We start from the raw sequence: 23,549 nt of genomic DNA on the forward strand, positions 1-23,549 counted from the left end.
TTTGGTATAAACCATGTAGTTGTCAAATGACACAAAGCTCATGTCTGGCATGCAGTCATCCTTTGCTATCCACAGTCACTCAGAAGGTGATGACAGGATAGGATGAGCTGAGGAATTTATCCTTCGTTGCCGAGAGGGTGTCCTTGGGACAGAATTCTGAAGGAACAATAGTAGTAACTGCTTTTGTCAAGCATAATAGTGGTTGCCAGGGGCTGGGCTAAGAGCTTCAGACAGGATTATGTTTACTCTTTCTGGCAAACAAGGAAGCGTAGAGATAAAGTAACTTGCCTATGACACACCTCTCTGACCCTGAAGGCCACACTCACTACCATGCTGTCCACCCAGGAGTGTCAGTTGAGCGCCACAGAGCAGATTTCCTCCTGATTTGCTCCTGGCTGACTGTGTGGAAACCAGGACCTACCGCGACTTGTTGAGGCCTTGAGCCAAGCTCCTGTCACGAATCCGTGTCTTCATCACCTCATTGTAATCACCATTCTTGAAAATAGGATGTGCAAACCAGCCTCCCATAAACTGCAGGTGGGATCAGAGGGACAGTCAGCTTTGGCATTAGCATATGGACACATCAGGAGACAGCAGCTGCCCTGTTCAGAGGGCACTGACTTCAGATCTATCCACCCCCAAACACACACACACAATCTAAAACTATTTCCTCTGCAACTGTTTACATTTTGCAGCTTGAATTCCTACAAAAATGCTACCTGGCTGACCTTAGAAGGGTCCCACACAAGAAGGGCAGACTATAAACTTCCAGGTGATAGATTCCCTTTCACCACAGTACAGGTGCATCCAGATCATTAAGCCTAAGGATCATCAGAATATTCTGGGGCTGCCCAGGTAAAGAATGTTCACAAACTTTCAATTCATACCTCTGAAGTGGGAATTTCTCAGTCTATTTCCTTGAGTCAGATCTACGCCACTGTGACCCCTTAGAAAGGATACATGGCACCGAAAGGCTATGATGCTGGGGTCCTGGAACACACTTCAGTAAGAGGCTTCAGTGCCCTCTAAGGTTACACACTGGCAATTTCCATGGAAGCTGATTCTACTAGCGAATATGTGTCCTCGCTCTGAGCTGCAGTATCACTACGCCAGTGGTGCTTCAATCTAATGACACAATAGCCTAACATTTCCTGAAATTTGAACTTTATTTTAGAAAACAAATTACAATTTACTTGTTCTGTGAGAGAAATGAAGGCTGCATTCATTTTGTTCTAAGACTTTTTCCCCAGCTGACTATCCAGTGGGAAATTAAGCTCTTACTTGTACTGATTAACTTGACCACCTTGGTCAAATTCTCTTGCAAAGAGTTTGGCAAACCAAAGCCCTTGATGTCCTCTCAAGATGAGAGAGTCTGCAGGCTCCTCCATGGAGCCCAAAGTGGGCAATAATTTGGAGAAAGGGTCTCTTGATTTTCTTCCCTGGCAATGAAACTTGGAAGTTTCAGAGAAACTAGCAGGATCCAGGGGAAGGCCTTGCCATGACAAGAGCCATTCTCTCTTGTCTTGTCAAAGGCCCAGACAAGCTTACTTCTCTCCTTTCCTAGGAGATTTCCTTGACCAAAGGATGTATGTACCTATGTTAAACATGGAATTGGAAAAATCAGGGGGCTAATGATTTTCACAGAATCTAAAGCTCCCATTTTAAAGAATTCTTAGATGGTGTAAATAAAATTAGATCATGACACTTAAAAATGAAGTACAATGCTGCATCAGCTCTATTTGCTACTATAGTCAGACCAGAAATGAAAGGAAATTTCTATTAACTTCAAGCAGTGTTACACCCAGTACAGAATACTTGCACAAATAGTTTTTTTCTTTAAAAGAAACTTGGTCCCAAAGACCTCCTATCACAGCAAGCCTATCACAGCAAGAAAGAGGTCATCTTTCTCTCACAAATGGGAAAACTAAGGTACAAAAAAACATTAACTGATTTTTCCAAGTTCACAAAATCAGGTTACAGCAAAACGCCTAAATGCTAAATTTTGTCTTGCAATCTAATTCTGTTTCCAGTAGATCATGGTAAAAGCGAAAACCAGGCGAGAGTAAAACAATGCCCAGAGGACAAGCAGACCTGCACGTATCTCCTGGCTGCCTCCACGTCCTCCTGGTTGGAGGGGTCTCGGGGCTCAGCCCAGTCGCTGTTGATGGTGATGGAAATGATGCCATTTTGACGGGCGCGGTACACGTCATTGTACAGGTGCCAGGCTTCAGCATGGGCCTTTATTAGGTTGTGGCCAACGATGTAGGGGGCGGTGCCGGGCCGAAAGGAGATTCCTGGAAACATACACAGGAACATTGAGGAAGAATAAGCATGGCCAAGAGCTGCGCTCTTTGCTGGTAGATGGCCTCTGTGTTTGGAAGAAAAAATGCAGATTCTGGCAACAGGAAGAATGGAATTCAAATCCTCACTGTACTTACTAGCTGATTGTGTATCTTTGGGTGAGCCTTTGTTTCTTCCTCTGCAAAATGAGCAACAGGGTTCTTATAAGAAGGAAACAAAGTGGTGTGCAGTGAAGCCCCCAGTAGCACTGTGTTGACAGAGAAACACTGAGAAATGCGGGGTTTTGTACCCCTCCCCCAAAAGTGGCTCATTTCCTCCCAGGACAAGTACGGAGGAGAGAGTGAGCCTCAGGAATTGACACCCTGGCACTGTGGGCCCCGTGGTGAAAGGAAGGGTTGGAGAACATCGCTGCTGCAGCAGCTGACACAGACTTCTTGAGAGCAAATGTTAGGGAGGGCTGCCCTCAGGCTGCGGGGATGAACCGAATGGCCGCCAAGGCAAGGGGGATTTAGCCAGTAACATCGGAATCAAATTCCTGTGGCTCCTTCCAGCTCTTACACATCATCCTGAGGAATCACATACATGAACACAAAATTTATTCTCAAGTGCAGAACTAGAGAAAAGAAAACCTGATGGTTCTCAAAGACAAGAACAGTTTCCTTATTTAAAACCCTTCGGAGCATATGTGTTTTGGAATAAAAAGGTGGTTGTATCTTAGAAAAGATGCATGAAACATGGGTGATCACCCCCCGCAGAGCCCAGGGCAGCGGAAGAGGAGACACTAATATGCCTGCAGCAGACTTCGGAGTGTTCATACTAAGTAGGTTCAAGCCCGTGAGCAGCCCGGTATTGGCTCAAGTCAGGTGAGCTCCAACTAACCCGATCGCTTTTGGATCTACTCTGGGCCCGTAGAGCCTGGTGAATGGTTCTTTCCCTCATCAGTGAGTCCAGGTTCTGGATCTCTGGGAGTTTCCCATCTGAGTCAGGTCAGAGGCACAGGCCAAAAAATGAGACCATTTGGAGGTACTGCGTGAAATGCACGCTCAACAAAGCTGGTGTCAGAAGGGGAAACGTCCATCGCCTCTGAGGCAGCACTGAACAAAAGGCAGCGATTACGAGGCGCTGTCACAAAACTTTCTTGGCCGCCTCCAGTGCCACCCAAATCGCACATGTTTGAGAAGCTCAGAATATTGTGCTTCATCTGAAGAGCTGAAAAGTGGAATCTCTCCCCTTACCTGGAGCTGATGTGCCATAGCCATAGCCTTGGCTAGCGGTGACAAAGGGCTCATTCAGTGTGATCCAAAACTTCACCTTGTCCCCCAGCCTCTGGAAAAGCACATCTGCATATTCTTTAAACCGCTGCACAATGGTCTCATTCTCCCAGCCTCCTACGTCCTGGAGTGCCTGGGGCAAGTCCCAGTGATAGATGGTCACCTGTAAACAGCAGAATCAGCGGTTCCATCACATTGCTTTTCCTGGGAGTCCTTGACGTTACTCATGGAGTTTGCTAAAGCGGAGTTTGATGATGAGATTAAAAAGGTCTGGTGGGAGGGAGAGGACCACAGTGCTGAAGTGTAGAAATTCCCACAGCTGGATCACAGAGGCCTGGATTTGAGTCCTGACTCTGCCACCTGCCAGCTGTGTGACTGGCTCAGACACCAGCTCCACTGCATCATGGAATCACTGTGAGGCCTAAGTCACATGGCGGAGCAAATGAAAAGTGGTCACACTCTGTCAGCTTTTGTGTATTAGTGATGGGCAGTCCGGGATGAGAAATGCCAGTCCTTCAGGACCTGCCTGTACAGACTAGACAGAGTGTTTCATGAAAATGTCACGTTCCAGAAGGATGGAGGTTTGTAACCTGAAAGGATATCCGCTAATGTGCCCTGAGGTTTGTCCTATGGGCCTGGGAACCCTTTGCTGGGGAGGGGCCCTCTGGCCAGGACAGAGTCTGCTCTGCCCTCAGTTTTCCATCACGAACCACCATCAGCCCAGACCCAGGCTTTCCCTCCATCTGAAAAATCCTTCCTCTGCTCACCCCACCCATCCAAATTCTCCTCTTTGTTCACAACCCACACCTCCCTGAAGCTTTTCCTAACCACAGCACTTTTCCTTTTTGTGGTGTCTGCAGGCCCTCAAGGACACAAAGTCATCTGACCCTGAGCTACATGCTCTGCTGTTGCTCCGAATTGTGTAAGATGATCCTCATTGTCCATGCAGACCATGGGAGCTGCAGGCTAGCCACCGGCCACCCTACAGCTCTCAGCACTCACATCATCAACACTACGAGACTGGGTTGCTGCAGTGCAAGGACAGAAGACTTCTCTGGGGGGATTATGCTGTGGCCAAGGTGCATAATCTCCCACCTCTATAGCAAGGGACACACACAGCTTCACAAAACTGTACCTCCAACCCTTTAGCACAAATGCTGGGGGGGATTTTGGTAATAGCACAGTGAGTGTCTTATCATTACATCTCATGTTAAGAAAACATGCACTTTTGCCCCAGCAATTCTGCTCCTAGGATCACATTCTACAAGTAAATTTCCACATATGCAAAGTGATGTCTGCGGTTACACGTTGTGGTATTGACTACAATGGCAAAAGAGTGGGAATGTCCAGAGAAGAGTCTACTAACAGGGAGGGAAGGGGCAAACAGAGCTCCGCTTAACAAAAATAAAGAACAAATGAGGAACGTGTGCATGAATGTGGAGATGTCGTAATACTGGTCAATAAAACCAAATAATCTGCATGCATTCTGTCACACACAGAGAATCATAAGAGACAGCAGACTTGGTTGCCGGGAGGGAGAGCACCTAGATGGCTGGGGGTCAGAGATGGAAGGGAAATCTTCACAGCGGTCCCTGTCGTGCTTTCTGAATTCTATACAGATTAATTTACTAGCAATACAAAACTTAAATTTGAAAATAGCACTTTGTGCACACAATAAATATGCTCCCCACCCAGCTGGCTCCTCACCTGGGGCTTGATGTTGGCAGCCAGCAGCGCGTCAATGAGCCGCACATAGTAGTCGATGCCTGCTTCATTGATGTACTTGGTGGTTCCATCGGGGAGGATGCGAGGCCAGGAGACAGAAAAGCGATAGTGGGACACACCCACGTTCTGCAAGGCGACCACGTCCTCGGCAATCTTGTGATAACTATCACAGGCCACATCTCCAGTGTCATCGTTCCCAACTCTTAATGGTGTGTGAGAAAAGGTATCCCAAATACTGAGTCCTTTGCCATCTTCTCTCCATGCACCTTCAATCTGGAGATGACAAGACATGGTCTCATTAAGTTATGAAGTCAAACCCTCACAAGTTGCTTTCTGTCAGAGCTGAGTCCTAGGCAGGATGTAAGTCAGTAGCCCCTCCTCTGGAGCCTTCCCAGGCTAGCGTCCAGTGTCTGAACACCTACAGCTTTCCATGCACACTTTCTGTGCATCAAGGCTCTGCCATGCTGCACTGCACACCTGTGCATTGGTGACTGGCTTCCCACAAAGTGCGATGTCTGGGTGGTGTGTCTTAGCAATTAACCGAGCAGTGTCTGGTACAAGTGGGAGATCACTAAAGATTTGAGTGAAAACAATTCCATGTGCCTTAATCCCAACAGTGGCCAAACCAATCCCAATGATTTCGGTATGAAGACAGTATTTCTAATCAAGATATTTATCACTGTCAGGGCCTCCTTTTCCTACTCCCATCTGGATCCTATAGGGAAGCTAACTACAAGCCACTGGACAAATGCCTACCTACATTTGGGGTGACTGACAGGCACGAGTTCTAGAACTGACTTTCAAATGTTTCCGCATACATGGTATGCCATTATGTGACTGGACATAGCTAAGGCGGTGCTGGCATTCTACCAGGAAGGCGTGACCAGATGACCTGTGTGAGTGGTGGGGTCAGGATCACCAGGAACATAGCTCATGTGGGCCATCTGAGTGGGGGAGATGGCCTCAGTGGCTGGGGGTTAGTGAATGCAGGGTGATTTGTTTATTTTTAAATTTTTTTAAAGATTTATTTATTTATACAAGCACTGGGTACAGTCAGAAGCGCGGGAGGGTGAGAGAATTCACCAGAGCCAGAGCGGGGAGCAGAGCAGGCAGAAGGACCGAAGCACACTGCTGAGGGGAGCAGCGGGCGGCAGGAGAGGTCTGCGCGCCATGTGGGACCCTCCTCTGGTGGCCGGGGAGCAGCAGGGGAGCGAACTGGCGCTGCAGAGGCCGCAGGCAGCTTCGCAACCCCGCGCTCAACCCCTGCGCCACGGGGAGGCCCTACAGCGCCGGTTTGTTCCCCGGCCGCCGGTGAGGGTCCCACAAAAAAAAGAAAAAAAAAAAGTTGCTAAAACTACTGGGTGAAATTTTTTGAAGAACAAGATATTCATGCAGTCTTCAAGCAGTTCCTCACAAAATATTTTATGGTGGAGGAACTTTTTAGACCCTTTCTTGTTCAATAATAAAATGTACAGATATGTATGTGTGTGAGCAAAGAGAACAAAGCAAATAGAATAAAATGTTAACATTTGAGCAAATTGGGAAAAGAATATAATGGGAGTCCTCTTAATATTTTTGGTATGTTTGAAAGGATTTCCAAATAAAGAGTTTAAAAACAATGCACAGCCCTGAAGGGATCAGACTGCACTTAATTGGGAAGCCCACAGTGTAAGCACTTGTCATCCTTCTTCAGTCATTCTTCACACTCTGCTAATTAGAATATTCAGTGTGATAGGTAATGAAATAGATTCCTGCTCATTGCATGATGAACAAAAAGGCTCTTGCTAATTCGAGATGTGGATTGGCTAAAAACGTCTTCAAGACACACCCTGTCCTTGCATAGACAAGGCTGAAGAATCCAACAAGGCCTGCAGTCTATGCCCTTGAACAACTCCCTAAACCGTCCTGTATCCCGCTAGAAACCTGTACAGGGGCAGCTCTTACCTGGGGCCTAATTTGTCCCCTGAGACATTAAGCAATTTCTGAAGGCATTTTTGGTTGGTGCAACTAGAGAAGGACACTGCTGGCATCTAGTGGGTGCCAGCCAAACATCCTACGGTAGGCAGGACAAAACCCACAACAAAGGGTTATCCTTCCAAATGTCTGTTCAACTAAGCTGGAGAAATGCTACAGGGAAACATTTGCCTGATACACAAGTTACAAAATTCCACGGCAATCTTGGTGTTTCCTGAGCGAGCATTTCATAAGGTGTTGGCCAGAGCATCTAGTGGGACCCAGCAATACTGTTTCTCCAGCACACACAACAGCATACATGAAGAGCTTTTATGCGTCTGTGTTTAGTTAACAAATGCCTGAATATGGTAGAATTTGGTCTGAGACTTCACTGTAACCTGATAGTGCTTTTGTCTGGGAGTAACTAGCCCTCACCTACCACAAAAACACTGTCAGTGGCTGTGATCATCTAGGAAAGAACCCAAGAGCTGAGCACACCCAGAGTCAAGTCAGCTTACATCTCTAAGCCTGCCCAGGCTCCATGCCAGGCAGGCAGAGCCCGCATCTAAGAAAACCGATGAGGCAGAAGAGGTAAAACAGGGACCCACAACTAACTGCATGAGCAAATCACTCTTTACCTTTCTTCTTTTCCTGAGAAAAAGCAAAACCCACGCCATTTTCTGTATCAGTGAATCTCATTTGACACAAGGAAGGTAATATAGTATGATGATGTTGGGACATCAGAAAAACCCAGGCTTATATTGATAGCAAATTTGAGCAAGTCACAAGGAATAGACTGGGAGAGAAATATAAGTGTCCAGTGAAGAATATCCCTATTTGCTTGTCTTTGCCACCTGCCCGCCTCCATCTCAGCACACGACCACACTTCTCCACCTGAATTTGGGAGTGTAAAGGCGGCAGGCTATTGGGAAGAAGCACTCACAGATTCCCTTCCTGACATCCCACCCTGCCCTCCTACAGAGACATCTATGAAAACCCCTTGCTCATGTGCCTGCCCTTCCTGCCACCAAAGCCAGCACAGAGTAGGTCTGCAATCAAAGTTGTGAAGGGTACTGAACTCCTTACCTGATAGGCAGCAGAAGCCACACTCCAGACAAAGCCCTCGGGAAACTGTCCGTAGAGAAACTCGTCCTCCTTGGGCAGTGGCATGCCATTGCTGGCGATGAGCTCTGTGTAGTACCTGGCTGAGGCTCTAGCTGTGCGAGGCCTGTTCGCATTATTGAAATCAACATGGTACAGTCCAAACTTGATCGTGTAGCCATTCAGCCACTCAAAGTTGTCCATCAGAGACCAGGCAGAATATCCTCGAAGGTCTACACCATCAAGCCTGTAGGCTGGGAACATTCCAAAGAGCTTTACACCAGAGAAGAGCTTTACCTCAGGAAGGTAGGACTCCAAGAAGTCAGCCAAGTGCTGGCTCCCCAGCTGCAGACAGCTGTCCAAGGCCATCACCTCGTACGCATAAGTACACATAAGTACGTATAGCTTGAGAGCTACATGGCTGGCTTATCTAGCTTTCCTTTTGCCAGCCCTGGTGCCTAAGGGGAAGATTAATGACTCACCTTTGCAAAATCAAACTCTTTTGTGATCTAGGGATGTGTCTAAAATCAAGCATCTCAGCCCACTTTGGAAGTTAAATACAGAAATGTGAATTAGGGAGACTCTTGCTTTGAGCTGCATGGAACCCACCAGAATATAATCTCCACAGGTAAAAAATTATCCATTCATTGCTATATCCCCAGCACCTAGAATAGAACTCATCACATAGTGGTTGCTCAATAATAAACGATAATAAAAAATAATAATAAACAGACACAAGGAAATATTCTTCTGGGGACTCCAGGTGTACACATCTGGGGACATGATCCTAACTTTATTCAGATTATCAAGGGATCTATGTAAGTCCAGAGAGGGAACAGGGCCTAAAAGAGAGATCTGTTCATGGTGCGTTATCTACTCTGCCAATCCATTTCAGGCAGGTAACATATGGATGCTGGAAGATTTTGAAAGGGGAACACAAACCCTCACATACCTTTCAAAGCTTCGTTGATGTAGGTTTTATGGTAAAATATCCTGTCGGTGTCCTCCACTTTGGCATTTGTTAGACCCACTCCATTTTCCGTGATGTAAATGGGAATGTCACCATATTCTTCCTTGATCCAGTTGAGCAGCCTCCGCATTCCCCAGGGCACAGCTCTGTCCATCGCCGTGGTTGGCCAGGAAGGGTCTCCCGACTCAACTGTCTCCTGGTCGGCTTCATAGGAGGGTGGGTTGAGCCTGGGTGTGGTGTGCCGCACGATTTTGGTGGAATAGGTGTTGAGGCAGAAAACATCAGCCGTAGACCTGATGTACCTCTTCTCTTCCTCAGTGAAGCTTGGCAGACGGGAGGTGGCCAGGTGCTGTAGTTCACTCCTGTTTCCTACTTTCCACTTCATGGCATCAGGATAGTCTCCATTTCGGAAAATAGGGTGGGCAAACCAGCCCAGGGAGAATTGCAGCATTCGGTCAGCAGCCTCCACATCTCTTGGGATCTCTGGTAACTTGGGTTCTGCCCAGTGTGCACTGAGGCCCAAGGAGATGACTCCCTTCTGCTCCCGCCTATATTGCTCATCGTAGGTGTGGTAGACCCTGGCATGAGCTTTGATGATAGCATGGCCAATCTTGTAAGGGCCCCAGCCTGGGTCCTTCACATTTGGGGGTAAAACTCCCGTACCGTAACCTAACCAGGCCTGTTGTGTGGGGTCATTAAAGGTCATCCAGAACTTGACTCTGTCACCAAATGTCTGGAAGCAAAAGTCTGCATAGCTGTTAAACAACTCAATCATGGAAGAATCCTCCCAGCCTCCAATATCCTGGAGGGCCTGGGGCAGGTCCCAGTGGAACAGCGTCACCATGGGAGTGATGTTCCTAGCCACCAAGCCATTAATCAGCCTGTTGTAATAATCAACACCAGGTCTGTTGATAGAATTGTTTCTCCCAGTTGGGAAAATCCGAGACCAGGAGAGAGAGAAGTGATAAGCATTTACCTTCAGAGCTGCAAGCATATTCAGATCAGCATCCAGCTGGTTATAGCTGTTACAGGCTATGTCTCCCGTGGCGTTGCCTTTCACAGTACTCCCTGGTGTGTGTGTGAAGGTGTCCCAGATGCTGGGGCCCTTGCCGTCAGCATTCCAAGCTCCTTCAATCTGGTAGGCTGACGAGGACACACCCCATAGAAAGTCATCCCGAAACGTGCCATGATAGAACAAATCTCTTTCAAATTTGGGTTGCTTGGAGAACTTTTCCCAAACTACTTTAGCTTTGGAGGGCACCTCCGATGGAAAACTGAATCTTCTGTTTTTAGGGGAGAAGTTTGCTATACTGGGAGGAGGCAGGCTCTGTGCCACCTTTGGGAGGAAACCATTCTTTTCAATGATGCTGGTCAAAAAGTAGGCAGATTTCCTTGGAGTCCTTGGCTTGTTGCTGTCGCTGAAGTTGACATAGTGCAACCCGAACCTCTGGCTGTAACCAGAGGGACCTTCGAAGCCATCGATGAGGGAACGAGCAATGTAAGATCGAACATCTACTGAGTCCTCCTTGACAGCTGCAAGATAAAAATAAGGATTATTTTAAGGATTATAGAAATAGCCCCTGAAAGTATAGTTTTAGGGATTATTTCAAAGTCTCTTATTGCTTTTAAAAATTTTCTTAGCAGCACTCCCTCTACCCACCTGTGACTATGTAGGTCCTTCTTTTCACCAACTCTCTCCCTCTGCAGGGCAGTGGCCTTCCTGCCTGTCTGTGCCCATGTTCTCTTTACTGACCTCCCTCAGTGGAGGCAGCACTCCTCAAGGCATCCCACCTGCTACTATGCAGGCTTCTCTCAGCAAACCTGTCTCTTTCAGGGCAGCTCTTCCTGCCTACTTGTGTCTATGCAAGTGCCTGTTATTGTCCTATCCCTTTTCTAATAAACCTGCTCTTTAAATATAAAAAAATAAAAAAATTTTTCTCTTTTGACATGAAAGCTTGGAAAGTGATTTGTTACCTCTAAAAAGCAAACCCATTTCCTGCCTCAGAATGAATGAAAGGAAAATTGACAAGACTAACAAAACATCAGGTCACACCTATAGCTAAATTGCAATCCAAAGGGACATCCCTGTTGTAAAATTAATATTAGAGAATCTGTGCCTCCATCTGCTAGTATTAGGATTCTTTGTGGTTTGGGGCTTTTTTTGGTATCATTAGCTTATAATAAAAGAGAGAGGGAAATGATGATGAAGTATTTCAGAACCTCACTGAATAGAGTTTCACATGACGCCATTTCAGTCATGATTTATTTCAGTCTACATACTTCCCAAGAAAGTCATCATCTCTAAATAAATAATCCTTGTTGTCTAGTACTTTGCGACCCCTGTATTCTGAGAAAACTATCTCCAACTTTTACATAACTGGTTTGAATCTCTCCACCTTTTCCTTTATTACCTGATTCAACAGCCATTACTATTGTCTGCAGTATACTTCTTTTGAGTTTTTCAGGAAGCATAATGCCTCCTTTGGTTACACTTCATACTCTTCTTCATACTCATGCACTTCATACTATTCTTTCCCTGAAAGGAGAGGCCTGCAATCCTGCCCTTTGGACACGTGAATCGACTCCGTGGTTTTATACAAAATATGTAAATCATTTAATTTTTTAAAAGTGTGCTTTTGTTTTTCTGTGTTTATGTTTAATGCTACTGACATAAAATAAAAAAAAAATCCATGTTAAAAAAGAATAGTGCCTAAAGAAATGTATTCCCTGGTGTAGTGGGTTGAATGGACAGTCCCAAAAAGATACAGCCATTTCTACCTCCTAGTACCATTTGGAAAAAAGATCTTACAGATGTAATTAAGGATCTTAAAATAAGATCACCCTGGGTTAATTGGTTGGGCCCTAAGCTCAATGACAAACATCATTATAAGAGACATAGCAGAGAAGGCCATGTTAAGATAAAGGCAGAGACTGAAGTGATGCAGTCACAGTCAAGGAATGCCTGGAGCCACCAGAATCTGCAGCAGGCAAGGAAAGCCTCTCCCCTGGAGACTTGGCGAGAGAATACCCCTATGGACATCTCAGTTTCAGATTTCTCATCTGCAAAAGAACAAAGAACAGTCTAGTGTTTTGACTAAGGACCACAGCCAAAACAAGGCAGTGGTTGAGGGCTTCACATTGGAGCCAGCAAAGTAGTGAGCCCCTCTTTTATCAGGTTACACAGCCTCTCAATGAACAATGACTTATAAGAGGTAGGTCAAGTTGCTCATCCAGTCAATAAATAATTTTAGTAAGCACCTACTTCACTGACCTATGTGAGGCTCTGGGAACATAAAGATGAGTAAAAGCTCCATAAGTCAGTGGATGAAGAGCTGAGCCAGAACAGAAAGACCTGTGGCTTCCCTCACTGATCGTCTGCGCATGCTGTTTAATCTCTCAGAGCATTGGTCCCCACAGTCTCTTCTTGAAGCTCATACCTGCCTCTGCTCACTGCATATAGCTGTTTTAAGGTTCACTTTAGATACTGTGGTAAGGGATTTCAAGATTCCTGAACAGTACAGTGAAGTAGAGAGAGGGTGTCTGACCTCACCAACAGGTGTGCCTCAGTTTTCACTGTAGTGCCCAGTATCACACCCAACTCTTTCTCACCTAATCTAGACAAGGCCTGAAATCTTCTCAACATAGCTTTCTAGGTGGAGAACTGGCCACAATCGATTGATTAGAACTGACACATGAAATGACACCTACTTGCTATTCCTTTTTACTTAAAAAGATGTAAATCCTTCATATGTATGTCAGGTAAAACTAACTACAGATATGGATTGATTGAATCAAAGTGAATGATGTGGAATTTTATAACCACCTAAAGGAGATGGAGATCAATGTGGCTGGAGCAATGAGGGAAGATCTAATGGGCATGAGTCCCAACTTAAATGTCTCCATGCCGTCCTGTAATGCCATTATCTTGTATTGCAATTTTCTGTGTTCCTCTGGAGACCAAGTTCCCTTTGGGAAAGTATTATATATGCTTAATATGGTACCCCTGTCTTGCACAATATGTGTACACAACAAGCACACAATAAAAATTTGTTCATAAATGTATTAAAAGATATGGTTTTATGAATAGGTAAGACTCAGAAGGGTAGGAAATAAGAACAGAGTAGCAAAGACTTGAGGCTTTCAGGGGAAGAGAGTTATGAAGCTGATGTAAAGGATTCATGAGATTGTCACTATACTACTTTTGGGCTTCTTGAGAGACTTCATCCTATAAAGCAAAACTTTGACATCATAAGTACCACCCACCTTTCAGTCATCATAATAGCTACTGTTCTTACCCTTGAGCACCTCATTGATGTACTGATTGAAGTAGTTTACTCTCAAGGAATCATCAAAGAGATCTTCACTTTCCCCTGTGGGCATGCCATTCCCGGCCAAGTAGATCGGAACTTTTCCTCTCGTATATTCCAAGGATACAAACTGCAAAAGCCTCCTTATACCCCACGGCACAACATGAATCCAAGGGGCTGAGGTCTGAAGCCATTCAGGGTCCACGTGTTGGGAGAAGCCTCCAATGGTATCGTAGTTGGGGATACAGGTATCTTGAGAGGCCTTGCTGATGAGGCGGGAAGTATAATGGGACAGACCTAGGAAATCGGCAGAGCCTTTCAGAAGCTGCTTCTCTGCCTCGGTGAACTCAGGAAGCTGGGCCACGGTACTAGGACACTGTTTGTTCATCTGTTGGATTTGGGCCTTCAGGACAGCAGGGTAGTCTCCGTTCACAAAGATGGGGTGTGCAAACCAACCCAACATAAAGTGCAAGTAACGCTCAGAGGCCCTCAGGTCCTCAGGACTCTCTGGGGACAAGGGCTCTGCCCAATCCGAATTCAGCACAATGCCCACACGCCCCTGCTGCTGCGGGCGATGATGACTGTTGTAGTGGTGCCAAGCTCTGGCATGGGCCTTGAGGATCAAGTGAGTCACCTGGTGAGGAATGAAGAAAGAATACAGTGCTTAGTGACCACAACAGCAATGTCAGTAACAGCACCAAGTCAGTAACACATCAATGAAAGCAATGTCAAGACCAATGTCAATAATGCCAGCAAGTCAATAACAGCAACACTTACAACGCCAACATCAGTAACATCTACACTACTGTCAATGGTATCGACAAGTCGAAAACAGCCTCAACAAATCAAATTAACAATGTCAACAAATCAACAATATGGATAATGTTGATGTCAACAACTATGCCAATAAGTCAACACCACCATTTTTTTAAATGACAGGTTTTTATTGCTATGTTTACAGTGGCTACTTGGCACAGTAGAAATGTTCCTGCTGGCTCCCCACCCCAACCCAACCCCACCTAACAGCTAATGTCAAGGTATGGGAGTGGGACGGGGAAGCCTTTGCAGGGTCCATTCAGCTGTCTGGGGATTGGAGGCGACATAGATGTAGGTTAATTAAAGCTGTTAGCTGGAACACTTGAGACATGGAAAATGCATGGGCCATGAGCTTAGAGGCGGGAGCTGCATCCAGGATGCCTTCCAGGTTTGGTGCCTTTCTAGAAGGCCTGCAAAAGTGCTCAGCCCGGTGGGCAGGGTGAGGGCAAGCCTGAGTGCCTGGTAAGCGGCCCTGACATACCTTACACCTTCCCATTGATGGAACACTGCCTGTGTTCATGCACCTGTGGGGAAAGGTGGGGTGTGGGGACATCCCTTGAGATCCCCTGTGCATTTTTTCACCTCAGTTAGGGGCTGCACAACCATACCCATACAATATACTTGCTCAGCTGGAAGCTATTACTTTGCCTATGAAAATTAGATTTCTAATAGAAATTCACATTCCTTCACTGGGAAGGAATAAGAGGGGCTGACAAGGAGGGCAAGGTGGGGCTGTCAGGGCTTCTTTTTTCTCTGTAGAAATAAGCAGAAATCTAGAATTTTTATAAAATGCAAATACAAACCTCACTGCCTACAGATACGGTTTCACACCTGAGATTTGTCTTCGCTAAGGGACAGCGCTCCATGTATATATCCTGGGTGCTCACTCACATGTACCCTTTCATAAGTTCACACAACTGATATTCCGGGCAACTGGCGTAGGAACTAGAAGATTCTGTTGCTGCTAACACCATCATCAATAAAATCAACAAGTCAATAATGGCATCAACAACCACAATAACAACTAACGTACCCTCAGCCTCCAGGCTGCTTCTCATGCCCCAAATATTAGTTCTTAATTGGATCCTAAACTACAACAGCAAAATGTCCTCCATTCCGAAAACCAGGAATGCTTCCCTTTTAAACTAGTCAGGACCAGGCAGTGTTCCCAATGGAATACTAGGCAACCCTCAGAGCATTAGGGTGATAATGATGTATCAGTGTAGGCTCCTGAGCTGTAATAAACTTCCCACGCAGGTGGGAGGTATTGATAATGGGGGAGGATACGTGTGTGCATATGTGGGGAGTGTATGAGAAAATAGCTGTTCCTTGTGTTGTTTTTCTGTGAACCTAAAACTACTCTAAAAAGTAAGTCCATTTAAAAAAAACACACACACAAAACAGTATACACAGTGACTATACTGTGAATGCAAGGGAGCCAAGACTGGACTGGAAGCAAATACTGGTAGAATTATAAGAGAAACGTTTTCTTTGAAAAATTTCCATAGCATCATAATGGTTTAACTAATAAATAAATTACAAGAATTAAAGGAGAAAAATGAGGCAGACTTTCTCCTCAAAGTCCCCATAAGAAAAGCTCAGTGGCCACAGTTCCAGGGACAAGAAGTCTAAGGAGGAAAGGTTGGAATGAGTTTTACAACAAGGAGACAAAGGCTCCAACCTTCCCTTTCAGAAGCGTTCTCTCTCCGTATGATGAGCTGAACGAGAACAGAGTGGAAGTCTTCACTAAGATGCTGTAATTGCTCAGATTTCATTTAGTCACTTTCTGAAAGTATTTCAGCTCTGATGGTATTGAATTGTTCTGATTTTTTTATGTATGTTAGTGTCATCCCCCAAAAGGTCTTAATAAATTGAGGGATATGCATAGATCCTCATTAACACCCAACATGGAACACATAGGTATTCATATTTCAGAACACATAGGTATTCATATTTCATAGGTATTCATATTCAAAGTGAGGCGAGGAGAAATCAGATTAACATGTCTATCCTGAAGGGGAAGTAGGTGGGTTTTCCAGGGTATTTTGAAGAAAAAGGTAAATACTGGAAAGGACTCATAAGTCATCTTAAACGCTGCAGTATATACATCCCATTCAAGTTGAAATGACACCCTGATTGCCCTCTGTAAAGCCAACTCCTCTCCCTCTCCCTCCTCCCTCCTTTCAGCCGGCATGCCGAGACAGGTGGGACCTGGACCCGAAGCAGACAGTACACTACAATCCCCTTGCTGAGACCCAGCGATTGGTTCAAGGATAGGCATGCAACTCACCCAGAGACCAGGAGACACAGGGACTCTTGTGCTGGGAATGCCAAAATGGATGCAAACTTTCTTTCCTATTGGTCTTGAAATACAAGAGCAGGCTGCTGCTATCTGACTACCAGGTAGCCCAGGTATAGAGCCCAAAGGGAGAGCAAGACAAGAAAATTGAATCCTGGTGACATCACTTGTGGTCTGACCAAGCTCTATCCTGATAAACTAATATCAAAACTTGCGAACTCAAATTTCCTCCTTGCTTAAGTCAGTTTCAGTTGGGTTTTCTGTCACCTGCAACTAAGTGTCTTGACTGACACAGAACACTTGCTTTGGAGTCAAGTAAATTTGGATTCAAATTCTGGCTTCAAACTACTAATCCACTAGTCAGATCATCAAGACCAAATTGTTTCTCTTCTCTCATCCCCAGTTCCTTCATCTGTCACTGCTGCTCTGGAAACGTAATAACTGTTTAAAGTGCCAGTAGTATCTGGATAAAATACAGTGATTAATAATTTATGGATGTTTCCCTCCCTCTGATACCCTTTAAGGACAAAAAGTAAAAGAGTTGCTGATGGAAGTTGAAAAGATTTTCTTTTGAACAAACATCTTCTCTAGTGAGTAGTAGCTGCAAGGATGGAAGGTACCTTAAAAGAAGCCACTCCTGGGTCTGAGATATCTGGGGGGTGTTGGCCAGTGCCATAGCCTGCGTAGCTTATCACCCATGGCTCGTGGAAGGTGACCCACAGCTTGACACGGTCCCCAAAAGTGGAGAAGCAGAAGTTGGCATAGTCCACGAAGGCATCCACCACACTTTCATTCTGCCACCCACCATGATCCTGTAGGGCCTGAGGCAGATCCCAGTGGAACAGTGTGGCCATGGGCTGAATGTTCGAGTCCAGCAGACTATTGATGAGCTTGTTGTAGTAGGCCACACCTTGGAGGCTGGGGCTGTGCCCGCGCCCACTAGGGAAGATGCGGGACCAGGAGATAGAGAATTTGTAGACCTGAGCCTGGAGGCCACGAAGCAGGGCGACATCAGAGTCCACCTTGTAGTAACTGTCACTGGCCACCTCGGGGGTTGCTTGGCCTTTGGGGGCATTCTGGTGCCCAAACTGGTCCCAGATACTTGCTCCTCTTTTGTCCTCAGCCCAGCCTCCTTCCACATTGAAGGCTCCTGTGGAGACGCCCCAGAGGAAGCCTTCAGGAAAAACGTCAAGCAGGAAAAAATCCCTTTCTGCCTTGGACTGGTTTGCAAATGTTTTCCAGACTCTCTGATAGGCCGAGCTCATCTGGGAGGCACCTGCTGTGGTCTCAAGGTCCTGCCACAGGCCGGTCTGACGGGTCAGGTCGTCAGTCAGAGAACAAAACCTGCTGTGTGACATGAACATAGTAAGTAATGACTTGCACTTGCCTCAAGGTTGAAGAATAGTGATGTGTTACATCAGTCATGATTCCAGAAGCAATGAGTTGAAAGCATATCCACTATGTCAGGCACTTGAAGTGACTAGTAAATGGGAAAGTTATTACCCTTTCTTAGCTGAGTTACTGTTGTTTCTGCAGGAGTAAAAACACTCTAATGTTGCTGTTCTCTGAATTAATACCATGCTTTTTTTGAATATTGTTTTTTTGTTCTGGTTCCATACCTTTTTCTTTTTACAGCTGTTATAAAATAGCTAACAACAATGACTTCAACTAACCAAGTCTCAGCTCTGTGCTGGAAATAAGAATGTATGTAATTCGGGCCTCCCCAGTGGCGCAGTGGTTGAGCCCTGGGTTGCGAGGCTGCCTGCAGCCTCTGCAGCGCCGGTTCGATCCCCGGCTGCTCCCCGGCCCGGCTGCCTCCCCGGTCACCAGAGGAGGGTCCCACATGGCGCGCAGACCTCTCCTGCCGCCCGCTGCTCCCCTCAGCAGTGTGCTTCGGTCCTTCTGCCTGCTCTGCTCCCCGCTCTGGCTCTGGTGAATTCTCTCACCCTCCCGTGCTTCTGACTGTACCCAGTGCTTGTATAAATAAATAAATAAATAAATGTTTAAAAAAAAAAAGTATGTAATTCATTTAATTGTCATAATATACTTATAGGTACTAAAGTTACTTATCCTCATTGTATAGATGAAGAAAGTAAGACTTTAAAAAAATAAGTAACTTCTGGGCATTAGGAAGCCAGCAACTATGTATCATACAGCAAAGAATCACTAGTGTAATTATGGCTCTGCTGATGTGTACTAGCCAAATGTCAACCCTGGTTACAACCTCCGTTCTTCATGCTGCCTGGATTATGACATAATGGCAGAAGCTCAAGCTTCCATCCTGGGCCATGTTAAAGATGACAGAAAAAAGAGTTAGGATTTCTCATGTTTATACTGACTCTAACCTGTTCCTCTCTAGACATTTTTATGTATATCAACTCATATCCCGTTTTTTTTTTAATTGGAACTTTTCTTTGATCACATAGCTTACAAGTAGTAGAAGCCCGCTTTTAACACAGATGATCCTGTATGTGTATAAATATGCAGACATTAATGTACCCATATGTATTTTTGTGTTCCATTATTTCAGAAATAAATAGGAAATAAATGTATCAAAATAAATCAAAATACTATCCTTAATATATAATGAAGTCCGACATTTTCTATTATAGTCTAGTTTAGTTTCTTTCCTAGTTTTCAGAACGATGTTGGTTTTCTGACATTCCAAATCAAACTCTAACTTGATTTCTTAATCTGAGTCATGCCCTGCAGGCTGGAAAGCTCTGTACCACAGAGTGCAGCAGTTACACCAGCAGAGGGCAAGCTTGAGGAAGGGTTGGCAGCAGAGTGTGTCTGGAGAAGAGAACACACTGGGGAAAAAAAAGGAGCGGATCTCACAGTCATAGGGCCCTCATGTGGTGAGGGAATCACACTTACACTCGGTTGGCTCAGAGTACAGAACTGGTAGAAGTGACAGGCACATTGCAGAGGGGCCTCCCAACATTAAGTACCTCCTGTTTTAGGAAACAGCAACCCTCTTGTATCTGTTCTAGGAGTGGTGAGGCGAAATAATTTAAAGCTGAGGATTATCTAAAACACATACACGATTCTGGAGTACAATCAGAAAGGGTACCAGTTGCCTCCGCTAATGACCCAAACCTCCCAAGCCTGACTGTGCTCTGGCTTAAGGAAGAGAGGCCATGAAGAAATAGCCCCTGCATTAAATAAAACTTGCTGTATTGGCCTTGGAACTCAAGTCCTGACACTGCTTAACTTGGGGAGAGATTTAACACAGGAAGCCTCAATCCATGACTAGTCTTCCAGGTACCCCTCCACTTCTGCCTCCACACACACTTCAAGCAGACTCAGAGCACTCCCCATCACACTATGTCTCCCTCCTCTGGGAAGCAGTGCTTGTATCACTGGTGTTAGTCATTTGGGGACCCCTCTGAGGTCTAAATTTCTCAAGTAGGGAAAAAAATTGCTATTCCTCTTGGAACTCTCCTCACCTGCCCTGTACCTGAGGAGTTGTCCATCAATGTCCATTTGAGTGAGGCCTCTAGCCATCATTTTAATGCTGCAGACCTTTGCTACAGGCAAGGTACCACAAGGTCAAGATGTTAGAGGCCCTTGGGACTGACCTAATATGTCATCTTATGGTTTTATAATCACTGAATTCTCTGGGTACTCTGAATGTCATTGTAAAGACAGTCTAGCAGTCCTCAGCTGTCTGCATGTGTGGTCTGGGGACAGCCTGATCTACATGCTGACTGCACTGTCCATATTCCCAGTACAAAGACTGCACAAGGCAGCAGCTCAGCTTGAAGCCTATTGAACTGAATTGCTGAATTGATGTGGTTTGAGAGAATCCAACAACAGGCAGAGATAGGGCAGCCAAGCTCTAGGAGAGAAAAGTTCCATGTCCAAGGGCAACTGAAATTTATGGACTGGACAAAGCTATAGTAGAAATGTCAAGGGTGAAATATAAAGTGAACTGCAGCTGAAGTCTGGGAAGCCAAATGATTGCATCTGGCCTTTGTCCTTCCTTAATGCAAGGTTCATGAAGCCTCTGTCTGTGTAACACGCCCGCATGGAGAGCTGAAGTTCTGGCAAATTCCCCATGATGGTTTCCACTCTACCTTTTCCTTGCTTACTTCAGAAAAACTTGGGAATAGGAGTCCATGGGTGATGCCATTATGGGAATAACAGTAATAATGTAATCTCCATAGAAACGAGAGATTCTAGGGCCCCGCTGGTGGTGCAGGTGCTATCAAGCTACCGCTAGTCACTGTGGCATGAGTTCAATCCCTGGCCTGGGAGCTAACCCACATGGTGTAGCAGACCTCTCCTGCCTTACCCTCTGCTCCCTCAGCAGTGTATTTCAGTGGATCCGCCTGTTCTGCTCCCCACTCTGTCTCTGGTGAATCCTCTCACCTCCTGCACCTCTGACCTGTACACAAGTTCTTGTATGCATAAATAAAAATAAATCTTTTGAAAAAAGAAAGGGAAGATTCTAGGTTCCCTGTCCCACCTAAGGAAGGTGGAGCTGAGCAGGGAGGGAAAGCTAAGAAGGAATAGAGAGGCATGTGGAGCAGAAAACATATGAAGAAGCAGCTGCACTTGCTTTTGTAGGCTTGCACTCGCACCAGGGACTTGGGGGACATGAGACACTTGAAAGAGATATGGGTGAGAGATCCATGGCGGGATGCTGACAAGGGCAGCCTTTATCTTGTATTGTGATTTTGCTCCTTTTCTTCCAGACTTGTCTGGCCCCTTCTGCCCCTTTCCTATAGGTCCACACCAAAAGGTGCCTTGGACTGTGGCAAGCTCTCAGGCCTCAGTAGCCCCATTTTGGGCCAACCCTGTTTGGCTGGGTATCAACCCTCAAAGGGATGGGTAACTTTGGGTTTTTCATGGGGAAACTATTACAACTGCTGTTGCTCTTCTCTTTCTCTATTGCACACTAATTGTATTAAACTTCTTTTCTATTAAAGATCTATACACTAAGAGTATGTTTTGTCTTTATGCAGTAGATGGCAGAGCCCATTTAGAGCAGACAGGTTTGGGGTCCCAGGGTATGCCTCAGTCTGCCCACTAATATAACCTCAAATGTGTTCTAATTTTTATTTTAAGTATGTTATTTACAATTTTTGGTACTTCAATAACTTTGTAAGAAATTATTTGCAACTCCACCACAGATTAAAACCTTTGACCTGAGGGGCCTCCCTGGTGGAACAGGGTTTAAAGTCTCAGTGCTATCAAGCTATCCCCAGGCAGGGAGCTGACCCACATGGCGCAGCAGGCCTCTCCTGTCTCACCTGATGCTCCCCTCAGCAGTATAGTTCAGTGGTTCCACTGTTCTGTTCCCCACCTTGTCTCTGATGAATCCTTTCACCTACCCTCTGCACTTCTGGCCTGTACCCCAGTTCTTGTATGCATAAATAAATAAAATAAAATCTTTGACCTGAGAATAGAGTTAGGTTTCTGTTTAGCTGGGCATTAATCCACAAGGGGATGAGTAATTTTGGGGTCTTTTTTTTAAAGGTTTATTTACTTACACATACAAGAACTGGGGTACAGGTCAGAGGTGTGGGAGGTGAGAGGACTCACCAGAGACAGAGTGGGGAACAGAACAGGCAGACTGACTGAAATGCACTGCTGAGGGGAGCAGCTGCTGAGTCAGGAGCTGCGCCATGTGGGTAGCTCCCTGGCCAAGGATCGAACTTGTGCTGCAGTAGCTGCGAATAGCTTCATAGGTTGCATCTTAACCCCTTGCACCACCAGGGAGACCCAAGTTTGGGCTTTTGATGAGGAAACTATTTCAACTATTGTTGCTCTTCTCTTTCTCCCAGCTGTCTCATTGTGGAGATGTTTCTCATTTCCTTTTTCCTTTTTTTTTAAGATTTATTTTATTTATACAAGAACCAGGGTACAGGCCAGATGTGTGGGAGGGTGAGAGGATTCACCAAAGACAGAGCGGGGAACAGAGCAGGCAGACTGACGAAATACACTGCTGAGGGGAGCAGCAGGTAAGACAGGAGAGGTCTGCTGCACCATGTGGGTCAGCTCCCTGACAGGGCCCTTGTTTCACATTTCTCATGAGGAAATGGAGGTAGAGAGCACACCTATTATTCAGATCATGTAAATTCAGTGGTATGGCCAGATCTGTTGTTAATCTAGCCTGCTCTTCCACAAACGCATACTGCCTCCAACAAGGCCTTAAACTAGCAGGGGTTCAAATCCTAGCTCTGCTATAGGTGGATGCACTTGGAAGCTGCAAGGTGGCAGATGATGGATGAGAATGCAAAACCTTGATGGGGCCGAGTCTTACTCCCTGCTGCCCTCTCTGAGCTTTCATCTCTCATCTGTGGAATGACCACAATAAATTCACTGACTGCAAAGGTGAATGACAACACTCCCAGGAAATAATACATGTGAAAGAATACTCCGAAAATAACAGCTTTTGATAGTTCAATAGGAAACGTAACATTACCTTTTTTGGGAACTTGATGAACAGCTCAAGAATGTACTGATATCAAGGCCAATGATGAGCACTTGGTCTTTATATGCGGCTGTAAGAGAAGACGTTAAATAAATAATCTACCTGAAACCCAACCAACAAAATGCGCAACTGCAATCAATAGTTTTTCTCACCTTATACAGCCTTCCACATCCCTTTTTTCCTTCCCACCTCCTGCCACCAGAAAATACCATGGGCTAAGGATTTAAGGAGGTCAGAAGTGATTTCTGCCCACTTATGCCTTAGAGCAGAGGTTCTCAGATTTCTGCATGCATCAGATCACCTGCAGAGCTTGTTCAACACACAAATATCTGGGCCTACCCCAGAATCTCTGATCCATTATATC

At 45.5% G+C, this 23,549-nt stretch overlaps 1 protein-coding gene across 1 annotated transcript in view; it reads right to left on the reverse strand.

The window, feature by feature from the left end:
* LCT (lactase) overlaps nt 1-23,549 on the reverse strand; it is a 52,601-nt gene that overhangs the window by 6,202 nt on the left and 22,850 nt on the right. Inside the window, 9 exon segments of the mRNA XM_037523285.2 lie at nt 422-531; nt 2,092-2,294; nt 3,537-3,735; nt 5,280-5,570; nt 8,337-8,605; nt 9,304-10,854; nt 13,617-14,262; nt 17,364-18,090; nt 23,177-23,255. Of these exon segments, the coding sequence (XP_037379182.2) occupies nt 422-531; nt 2,092-2,294; nt 3,537-3,735; nt 5,280-5,570; nt 8,337-8,605; nt 9,304-10,854; nt 13,617-14,262; nt 17,364-18,090; nt 23,177-23,255 (4,075 nt within the window).

This window comes from Talpa occidentalis, unplaced genomic scaffold (assembly GCF_014898055.3).
Source record: "Talpa occidentalis isolate TD23 unplaced genomic scaffold, MPIMG_talOcc4v2.1 talOcc4.3, whole genome shotgun sequence".
Classification (NCBI taxonomy): domain Eukaryota; kingdom Metazoa; phylum Chordata; class Mammalia; order Eulipotyphla; family Talpidae; genus Talpa; species Talpa occidentalis.